This window comes from Lethenteron reissneri, chromosome 9 (assembly GCF_015708825.2).
Source record: "Lethenteron reissneri isolate LAM-NWPU_2019-01 chromosome 9, ASM1570882v1, whole genome shotgun sequence".
Lineage (NCBI taxonomy): Eukaryota > Metazoa > Chordata > Hyperoartia > Petromyzontiformes > Petromyzontidae > Lethenteron > Lethenteron reissneri.
Window position 1 is genome coordinate 10,987,860 of NC_083787.1, and position 11,216 is coordinate 10,999,075.

At 50.1% G+C, this 11,216-nt stretch overlaps 1 protein-coding gene across 1 annotated transcript; it reads left to right on the plus strand.

Annotated features, from left to right (window-relative positions):
• Positions 1-925: 925 nt before the first annotated feature.
• Positions 926-6,583, plus strand: LOC133340337 (centriole and centriolar satellite protein ofd1-like). The gene is made up of 6 exons (XM_061548480.1): positions 926-1,394; positions 1,804-1,954; positions 2,739-2,892; positions 3,566-3,733; positions 4,814-4,966; positions 5,419-6,583. Exons 1-6 carry the CDS (start codon positions 1,277-1,279, stop codon positions 5,536-5,538), a joined length of 864 nt encoding a protein of 287 aa, XP_061404464.1. The 5' UTR covers positions 926-1,276; the 3' UTR covers positions 5,539-6,583.
• Positions 6,584-11,216: the final 4,633 nt, after the last annotated feature.

Below are 11,216 nucleotides of genomic sequence, written 5' to 3' on the forward strand. Positions count from 1 at the left end.
ACCGCCTAGCCAGTGAACTGGAACACGTACACCAGGTCCTTAAGATGAATGGATATTCGGACCGCATTATCTGCAAAGCTGTTTCTCCAACCATGGAGAAACAACCCCCTGAGACGCCGATCAAAACCATCACGTTACCATACATAGCAGGCGTTACCAAAACCATTTCCAAAATCTTAAAAAAACACAAGATCTAGGTCCGATTCAGGACAGTAAACAAAATTCGTGATCTAATCCCATCTGTGAAGGATGCCATTCCTGACATGCAATATCCTGGAGTCTACAAACTAAGTTGTACCTGTGGTGATGGGGAAACGAAACGTCATGTCTCGGACCATGTTCGCGAGCACAAGGCAAATCTGAAACACCAACTAATACCTCCGCCGTGGCTGACCATTGCTATAACGCTGTGGGCTCTCATGATATTGTTTTTTCCGAGACCAAGGTGCTCTGCAAACCTTCGGGCAACTATCAAAGGTTTGTTCATGAAGCCATCCAGATATATAAACATAGACATAACTTCAACCAGGAAGATGGATACAGATTGAGCAATCATTGGAAGGATGTTATTAACCAGGTAAAACCATAACTGCTTTTGGCCTGCCTTCATATCCGCATCTCCAATTTTCTAATCCTCCCACTCCGAGCCCCGCCCACTTCCCCTCCCAACCCTGGCATTTTTTTCCTTGCTCCTAATCCCTCTAGCAGCGCTCCACTTCCCCTACCCCACACCCCCCTCCACTCTCGCAACAGCCACCCCCCTACCCTCCCCCTACCCACACTCTAGCTCCCTTGTCATTCGGGGCCATTGATTGGTGTCCTGGAAAATACTTGATAAGCCACATAATCACTTAGAGCTCTTTTCATAATTGGCCAAGGCATATTCATTGCTGGATGAAGGTCTCCCTTAAGCCACCACCACCTCTCACAATCTTGCAATGATAACAATCCACTTAGTACCTGCACACAATCAGATTCCATCGCTCCATTCCCAGGCTGACCATCCGTCATCCCCTTGAGCAATGTATCCTGCCCAAGCCCACTTAATTTTCTCAATATATTGGGTGAGCGATGAAAAGAATTATGAATGTATTCAAATTACATGTAATTATGTGTAATATAGATACTGCCTGTCCTCCGCCCGCAGGAGCTGAAGGAGCGTGACGAGCTGCTGCGGCGCTCTGAGGCCGACCTGGTGGTGGCACAGGAAGTGGCACGAGAGCGTGGCACTGAAGCCGAGCGGCTGGGCGCCGAGGCCGCGGAGCTGAGTGTGACCATGCGTGACCTCTATGCCAACCAAGAGGTGCAGCAAACTGAGGTGGACACCCTGCGGGATGAAGCGCTGGAGTTGCAGCAACGGCTGCAGGAGACCAACACTTGCTTCGAGGAGACCGGTGGGTCGGGGCCTGTGCTCCCAATCTTTCTAAATCCACGGACCCATTGAACACTCATTTTTGTAGACCACTATGCACCAATAACTTATTTTCACGAGTTTGAACGAGTCTAAGTCCTAGAAACATTTCACACGTGGACCACTTCCATTGCCTAACATAGTAGGACTGCACTGGGTTTACTAAATGCTCTCTCGCTAAGTCCTTCCTGTGCATGTATTATTATTTTGGACCCTGTTTGAATGCAAGCTGGTGAATAAGTCTGAGGTACCTAATCCCTCTTAGCCCCGAGTCTCTGCTACTACTCCCGCTGCTGTTACTCTTCCTCCTGATGCTTGCTGCTCTTTCTCCACCTGCTGCCGCTGGTGGCTATACTGTCTTCATCGCCGTGGTTTTGTGTCCCTTTCGGCAGCCAATTCTCTGAAGCAACAGCATGAGCGTGCGGAGCTGTCTCAGGCAGATCTGGTGGCGATGCAGGCACGGCTAGGCGAGCACAAGGTGGAGAGCGAGCGGATGCTGCAGAATGAGAAGCGCCGTGCCCAGGAAGAGCTCGACAACACCAGGTGCGTAGCGCAGGCACCGGTGGCAGCGACGGTGAGATTGGGGGCATGGGGGGCGTGTTTAGGAGGGTGCTCGGTGGGTGTGGGAGTGATGGAATGGCGGTCCGTAGCGAGGTGGCAGAGGTGAGCGGTGGTGGAATGGCGGTAGAGTCACATCAAGGAGTCATGGCACGAGAAGGACAAATACGTGCAACGTCCAAGGTGTTCAGATCACGCATGTGCGAGCGTGTGCTTCCGAAGAGCAGAACACAGGGTAACTGAGGTTGAGTGATGGACATATGGGAAAGTAGAAAATCAAGGAACAATTTGTAATACAATCCACGTTTGAAAAAGTTCCCAGGCTGCTCTTCTTGTAGCACCAGTCGTACCATGGCCATGCAATTGCTTTTACTGAGATTTGGTGATCTGCACATATGCACCGTGGCCTTCAGCTTACCGCTTCTCGAATGCTCATTCTCTTCCTCTTCACTCCCCTTGCCCCGCTCTTTCCTTTACCTCCCCTACCCATTCGTGATCCCGAAGTACCCTATGTCGCGGTCTCTCATTCTTTAACCCTTGTATGCCCCTACCATCTAAATGATTAAATTCTGTCACTTTTTTTAAATATGTCAAACGCTTTGAATTAAGTCGCTCTATAAATATACAATTAGATTAGATATATAGGATAGTGCAGTGTGAGATCTTCCATGGTTCGGTGTTGGATTCTCAGTGCGAGTGAGCGAGCGAGTTAGTGAGCGTGGGAGTGCCCGTGCTTGACGCCGTGCTGCCTCCTTGTGGTGTTGTACAGGGGCAAGATGGAGTTCATCAAGGCCGAGCTGGGAGTCTCCAGGGCAGAGGAGGCCACGACGGCACAGGAAGTGGTGCGGCTGCAGTACACAATTCATCACGCGGATGCTGAGATGAATTTCATGCGCGGCCAGATCGACGGGCTGCAGCACCAGGTAACCAGAGGCTTAAGCTGCAGTCCCACACCTCTATTTGTGTGCACGTGAGTTCGCGTTTAAAGTCAATGTTAAAAAATATATATATTTCATGGAAGCAGGTTCTTAAGTACGAATGTTCGTAAGTCCGGTGTTCGTAAGCCGAGGACTGCCTATATACACTTATTTTTCACACTGATGTATAGATGCGCGCTGGGTTACTGAACATCCTCCGTTTAGGGACTGTACCACGTTACAATCCATCATCCCACCTCTAGTAGAAGTACCTACTACTACTAGACAATCTCCCTGTTGCTACGTGCATCTCGATCCCATCCCTTAATTTTACCTTTTAATGCACCTTTTGGGTTAATTGATTCATATATATGGGCTTTTATAGGTGTTATTTTGGGTTGTATGGATGGTGGTCGCCCATCCAAGCACCATCAAAGTTAAACCGTGCTTTTCTTCTAAAATATAATATTGGGTGTATTTTGGGTCATTTGGTCATGGGTGGTATGATGTATGGACATATGTGAAAAAGAGTTTCATAGCTGTTCAGATTCCTATATTTAAAATAAAGATACTGGTTCTGTATGTCTTCGTTGTATCTGAATGTTCTATAGTAACTGCACGCAGTCATTAAAATGCTTTGCCGTATCCCTCTGCTGCTTTATGGCCGTGGCCCACACAGCTCATTGAGAACAACAATCAGACGGGATCCCTGCAGGCGGGGATTCTGGGCTACCAGCGCATGGTGGCGGAGCTGCATGCTGCGCTGGCGCCATCCCACGAAAACTTGCAGAGCTTGCACGTACAGCTCCAGGATCTGCAAGTGGTGCACCAGCAGAGCGAGGCGAAGGTGAGCGCACAGCATTTGGCGTCACAAAGATCCCCTGTATAGCCTTAATAGACTATTGGGGCAAGTGCTGTTAGCGAGCACCTATGAAGGCCGGCACAGCATGCGAGGGGATGTGTGACCAGCACCATACCCATCTGCCTGTGTATCCCAAGTGGTGATGTTTACACACCGTCTAGGTGCTCATTTGAGGCTGAATCGACCTAGGGGAGGCCTAGGAACGATTCAGAAAATTGTCACTAGTGTTGGCCATGAGTGAGAATTTAACTCGGGTCGCTGGGTTCGTAGCGCAGCGCGCAAACTGCTAAAGTGCCGCTCCCCACGCACTCAATTTCACATACACACACGTGTGTGTGCACACCCACTTTCACTTCCAGCACGAGGCTGACTCATGACATCTCATGGAGGATCGCTGCAATGAACAAAATAGTTCCACGGTTCAGTTTGCAAATGCGAGTTTGCATTTTAAGTCAATGGTAACCGAAAATTAATACATTTCATGGAAACAGGTTCGTCAGTCGGATATCCGTAAGTTGATGACTGCCTGTATACACTTCTTTTTCATACTGATTGTACAGTATGGATGCGCACTGGGTTACTGAGCATCCTCTGTTTTGGAACTGTACCACGTTACGATCCACCATCCCACCTCTAGTAGAAGTACCTACTACTACGAGACCATCTGCTTCCCTCTGCTACATGCATCTCCCTCCCTGTTTTTGGTTGGAAAGCCATTTTAATCTGAGATTTTAATGCAGCTTTTGGGTTAATTCATATATGTGGGCTTTTATAGGTGTTCTCTTGGGTTGTATGGATGGTGGTAGTCCATCCAAGCACTATGGAAGTTCAGCCATGCTTTTCTTCCAAGATCTGAGGTGATTGGGTGCATTCTGGTAATTTGGTCATAGGTGGTGTATGGACATCTGTGTAAAAGAGCTTCATAGCTCATTACATTGCTCAATTATAAATAAAGATTCCGATTCGATGTGTCTGTTGTTGCATCTGTATGTTATACAATAACCGCACGCAATCGTTAAAATGCTTTTCTGTTTCTTTGCCGCCGTTTGCCCATGGCCCACACAGCTCATTGACAGGAATTGGCAGCTGGAATCTCTGCAGGCAGAGATTCAGTGGTATGAACGTGTGGTGGTGGAGCTGCACGCCGAGTTGGCGCCCTACCGCGACAACAGCCAGAGCACACACTCAGAGCAGCAGCGTCTGCAGAGCGAGGTGGAGGTGAGCACACAGCACTCGTGCGTCGCACACACACAAGTATATAATTTGCGTTAAACGTAAATAATATATTCATACACACGATTCAGTGTATGATGATAATGAGCTGGTCTAACCATCTCGTTAAGTCGTCATGGTCCTCATTTACAAATACAGATTATCTATCTATAGACACAATTCCATTATTGCTGTAAACAATGATAACGATAAGAATGATTTAGCACCTTTCTGTACACCGGGGCATCTCAGAGTGCTTTACATCACATCTCATCTCAACACGTTTGAAAGGGAACCCTCAATGACAGATGTCCCTGTGGGCACAAGGTGACTCAGCACCTGGCGTGAAATTGGCATTTGTCTGCCAGTAGGGGGTGCTGATTGTTGTGTGTAATCCCAGTTGAGCTCGTATATGTACTTAGTTGTGTGTAGTGTATAATGGGTCGGTTTGTCCACAGCTTCCTACGGTTGAGGAAGAGGACATCTCAATCTGCTCACTGGAGCCCGGCGTTCAAGAAGCCTCCCAAGACCTGCCCCCCAAGGCCTCCAACACCCTCCGCGCCTCTCACATTGACTAACACACACACATATCGACTGACAAACACACATATCGACTTACAAATATACATCGACTCACACACATGCATGGACCTAAACACACATGGACTTACACACACATATGGACTTACACACACACACACCGACTCACACACACACATGGACTTACACACACAATTTTATACGGACTTATACACACACATATCGACTAAGACACACACACATGGACCCCCGCACACACATCGACTGACACACACACAGACTGACACACACACATCGACTCACACACACACACTGCCCTACACACACATACACATATGGACTCACACACACAGACATCGACTTTAGATACACACAAAGACAAAGATCCCCCGTATAGCCTTAACAGACTGTAGGGGTAAGTGCTGTTAGCGAGCACCTATAAAGGCCGGAACGGCACACGAGGGGGTGGGTGGCCAGCACCACGCCCGACCGCCTTTGTCTCCCCAGTGGCGATGTTTATGCACCGCACCAGGTACTCATTTCAGGCTGAGTCGACCTAGGGGAGGCCCAGGACTGGTTCAGATAATCGTCACTGGTGTTGGCCGTGAGCGGGAATCGAACCCGGGTCGCCAGATTCATAGCGCAGCGAGCTAACTGCTACACTACCGCTCCCCACACAAATAGACAAATATCCCCCGTGTAGCCTTAACAGACTGTAGGGGCAAGTGCTGTTAGCGAGCACCTATGAAGGCAGGCACGGCACACGAGGGGTTGGGTGGCCAACACCACGCCTGGCCGCCTTTGTCTCCCTAGTGGCGATGTTTACACACCGCACCAGGTACTCATTTTAGGCTGAGTCGACCTAGGGGAGGCCAAGGACCGGTTCTGATAACCGTCACCGGTGTTGGCCATGAGCGGGAATCGAACTCGGGTCGCCGGGTTCACAGCGCAGCGCGCTAACCACTACACTACCGCTCCCCACACACACACGTAAACGTACACACACACATCGACTCGCACACATATGGACTCATCACACACACATACACATCGACGTACACACATATCGACTGACACATGTAATATTGCTCGCAGAGACGGCGTCTCTCTTCTGTTTGTTTATTATCAAATAAATATCAACCAATAACTCAATGTGCAACTGCGAGTGACTATATACACATGGGTGTTTCACACGACACGATTCTGGGATAACATAACCTCTTCTTGTAAGACAACTCGCGGACGATGAAGACGGCCTGGTCCCAGATCACGACGGCGTAGTTCCCCCACACCAAGCAGTGCCCTGAACCTTCACTCACACTGCTACTTATCCTCACCGGGCCCGACCACACCCTATGCCTTAATCCAATTGGTTCCCATCTAAGGAATGCTTATTAACTCGTCCTTCCCTACCATTGGCTCTCGTCGCGTGAATGCTCATGAACTCATTAGCAACCATGGTCCCGGTAACCCTTCCATTAGTAACTATGGTCCCGGGGAGCCCCACCGTCCGCTATCGCCCCGCACTGTCATTACAACACCCCCCCTTTGCAACGTCAATAACGGCTTCCGAACGCCGAGATGTAATAATTTGGTTTCGTGTACCTCTCGAGTCAACGCACCCCGTAAAACCGTAAGAACCACCAGGCCGTAGTGTTGAAACCCCTCATTCCATCTCATAAGCAACCCGTCCCTCAGCACAATCTTTGAGGACTTCGCCGAGCTAGGGTTCGTTCGTTTCTGCTCCGCACGCCCCCGGAGTCGCAACAAGGACGCGTCATCCGTTTGCAACCGACCCCATTCGGCAAGCGTGAGGCCCAGCGTTCCATCTACCGGCGCAAAGTTACCAATGGGTGCTGCGCTCTCCACTGACGTCACTACCCCGGATGGCTTTGCGCCCCGTGGCTTACATCGTCCTGCGCCCGTTGAACAAGCACAGCCCTCCCCCGTCGGCATTCGGGATAATGTGTCTGCATTACTATGCCGCAACCCTTTTCGTTAAATCACCTAAAATTAAAATTCCTGTAATATCTCCAACCAACGTGACAGTTGGCCCGAAGGTCGATCCACACGCAAGGAGTATTGAAGAGCCGCGTGGTCCGTGTGGACCACGAATTCCCTACCGTGCAGGTAAGGCCTGTACTGTTGCCTGCGTCAACGTCGCATGGGCTAACACCGTTCCCGCCTGAACCACCACCGGCTCCACCCCAACATTAAGGACTTGTAAGAACAGCTCCTGACCGCCTCCCCACAGCGTCAACGCACCCACCAATGTAAGCCCCCGGGATACCGCCTTAGACGGGATAAGGAGGACACCTGCCTCCAGGTCAGACAGGTCCAACCGTCTACGGTAACGCAGCGAGACCAAATCTTGAGTACTGGGCGGACTCTCCAAAATTTCCTTAACCAGAGCCTGGACCGACAACCCCTGTATTTCGCGTCTATGTGGGGAATACAAAAAAAAACCGCCGCCCTGACGGCATCTGAACACAAACCTGTTCGGTGAAAATCAGTAGGGGCATCCTACTAAAAGAAATCCGTGCCCAAAAGGCAGGGAACCGCTAATGTTTTCTAAATTAATACTGGCCCTGGTATCTCAATCTCCCCCAATGAAATGTGAGCATCTATTTGACCTACAACACCCATACTTCTCCCGTACGCCGCCACGCACACGTCAACCACCGGCGCCGCACGACGATTTGCAAAAGGCAACGTTTCGAAAACAACCTCCGATATGATAGTAGCCGAGGCGCCCGTGTCAACCAGAACCCGAACGTCCACCCCTTGTACACGCCCGACGATAACCGACGTGCCACTCTGCATGCCAGCTGTCACCATTGCGTGCGCGAGTTTGGCCACCCCTGCATTGACCAATCGATCGTTGCCCCCGACTAGAGAGCCCCCTTGTCCCGACGAGTGAAATCTGTGTGATTCCTATCTGAAACCTGATTTCCACCACCATCTGGCACAGAAGAATTCCCTCATCAAAACACTACACCATAGGGCCCACTGCATTTCTGACCAACACCACCTAGCCAGTGAACTGGAACACGTACACCAGGTCCTTAAGATGAATGGATATTCGGACCGCATTATCTGCAAAGCTGTTTCTCCAACCATGGAGAAACAACCCCCTGAGACGCCGATCAAAACCATCACGTTACCATACATAGCAGGCGTTACCAAAACCATTTCCAAAATCTTAAAAAAACACAAGATCTAGGTCCGATTCAGGACAGTAAACAAAATTCGTGATCTAATCCCATCTGTGAAGGATGCCATTCCTGACATGCAATATCCTGGAGTCTACAAACTAAGTTGTACCTATGGGGACCTCATTTGCCAATAAAAATATGATAATTGGTTCTTTACCCTTCTATCTGTGTGATTCCTATCTGATGACGCCTTTTGGCGTCATCTGGTCCAACCCATATGAGACTAGGCTCGAAGGAAAGCTGTCTCGGGTGTGGACCAATCAACTTCAGGGACAGTGCACATTATCAGAGTTATGTTCTTTTGTTTGTATTATGACTGCAGGTATTGCGGTCTATGCAAACATGACTCCTTGCAAAAAGGTGTCAGTTTTGTTGCCAGATAGAAGGGTAAAGAACCAATTATCATAAGTTGTACCTGTGGTGATGGGGAAACGAAACGTCATGTCTCGGACCATGTTCGCGAGCACAAGGCAAATCTGAAACACCAACTAATACCTCCGCCGTGGCTGACCATTGCTATAACGCTGTGGGCTCTCATGATATTGTTTTTTCCGAGACCAAGGTGCTCTGCAAACCTTCGGGCAACTATCAAAGGTTTGTTCATGAAGCCATCCAGATATATAAACATAGACATAACTTCAACCAGGAAGATGGATACAGATTGAGCAATCATTGGAAGGATGTTATTAACCAGGTAAAACCATAACTGCTTTTGGCCTGCCTTCATATCCGCATCTCCAATTTTCTAATCCTCCCACTCCGAGCCCCGCCCACTTCCCCTCCCAACCCTGGCATTTTTTTCCTTGCTCCTAATCCCTCTAGCAGCGCTCCACTTCCCCTACCCCACACCCCCCTCTCTATCTCTCCTCCCTGGCTCCTCCCCACTCTCTTACCTATATAGCCTCTTGTCACGACAGCCCTTTTGCCCACTTCAGCAATTGTTTCTTGCTGTGGTTGTCCCACCTGATGACGGACGCTTGTCTTGCGCCCGAAACGTCATGATTTTATTTATTTTATTTTATACCTACGTGACTTTACCGAAATAACCAAAGATCCCTGCAGTCACTAAAACTTCAAATCGAGATTTAACACACACACATCGACTGGCACACACATCGACTGAGACACACACACATGGTGGCAGACACGCACATGGACTCACACGCAGACAAGAACTTAGACACAATAATAAATATATTAAGACTGACCAATTTTCGAAATATTAGTTGTCAGCATACAAACTAAAATATTTTTAGATTTCCAAGGTATTATCACAACCCACCCCCACCAGCACCTCCCCTTCTTCCTAACAGGGCGTTGCGGTTTAATAAACATATTCCTGTGGAGGGAGCTGGTAAGAACGTTGGGTTGCTCGGTCAATGGCCAGGGTCAACGGCGGCGTGGTGTATTCCGTAAATTTGGCCCACCCTCCACCCAGTCCCACCCAGCCCCTCCCCACCCTCCCCTCTCCACCCAGCCCCACCCCTACCATTTTTGGACGGACGGACACAATAATCCCTTGTGGGCTGGTGTAACAAGGAGGTTCCTACCAGTACAAGCTTTACTACCCAGCATCGCCCGAGACTTGGATTCTTGTCTTGGATTAATACACTGGCCTACGCGGAGGGTTGGGGGGCGTGGATGCATGACGTCAGCAGTCACACTGTGTAACGCTTTCGCATGTGGGTGACATCACAGATGTGACGTCACCGCTGACTTGCCGTGCAAAATATATCCATTATTGCGCCCACCCCCCCCCCAAAAAAAATACAAAAGTCTATTTTAATATTTTTTCATTGTGTACAGTCGGGAAGCTACTGTGATGCCACCACTACGGAGTCGATCGGCGGGTGCCCCCTCCTACGATCTCGCCGCCCCGAGCGGCGAGGGCGACGCTGCTTCCCCCTCACCACCTCCCACCTAAACACACACTCACGCATTCCCCCCACACATAGAGCGCGAGAAGAGATCCCCTGGCTGACAGGTTTTAACCCGGAAGCCCTGGTATAGGGATAATCTTCACGGTTTCCTGCGGCCAGGGAATTAGACGGTCTCCTCCGACGCTAACGCACACCGCGGCGTCGTGACTCGAGTGGAAATTACATGATCACGACGGGGCTGTCCCGCCACCACGGTTGAAACGCACCCCCCACACACACATATCGACAAGGCAGACAGGTGCGCGCAGCCACGAAAGAAGGGAGAAGCCAGGGGGGAGGTGGGGGGCGGCTGATTAGCAGAACAAAGGCGCCATGGACCGCCGCCAGCGCCCCAGTCAAGCCAGCTGATTAGCGGGTACGTTGTGCTCGGGAACCGCCGGCACGAAGCCGCCCACACCGAACCTTTGTTACGGAAGCCGCGGCTGATTGGCATAACAAAAGGCGCCGCGGGCGTGGACGGGCTCATTGTTAGAGCAATCGGGAATGGGGCTGAACGAGCGTGACGACCTGATTGGCCGAGAAGGCGCTCGGGTCGGCATTCTTTGATGTAGATGGGGGATA

Excerpts from the sequence above, each read along its gene's own strand:
- LOC133340337 (XM_061548480.1), top strand. The coding sequence starts at position 1,277 with ATGCGTGACCTCTATGCCAACCAAGAGGTGCAGCAAACTGAGGTGGAC. Across the intron at positions 1,395-1,803 it reads CACTTGCTTCGAGGAGACCG|CCAATTCTCTGAAGCAACAG; the intron begins GTGGGTCGGGGC and ends CCCTTTCGGCAG. Across the intron at positions 2,893-3,565 it reads TCGACGGGCTGCAGCACCAG|CTCATTGAGAACAACAATCA; the intron begins GTAACCAGAGGC and ends TGGCCCACACAG.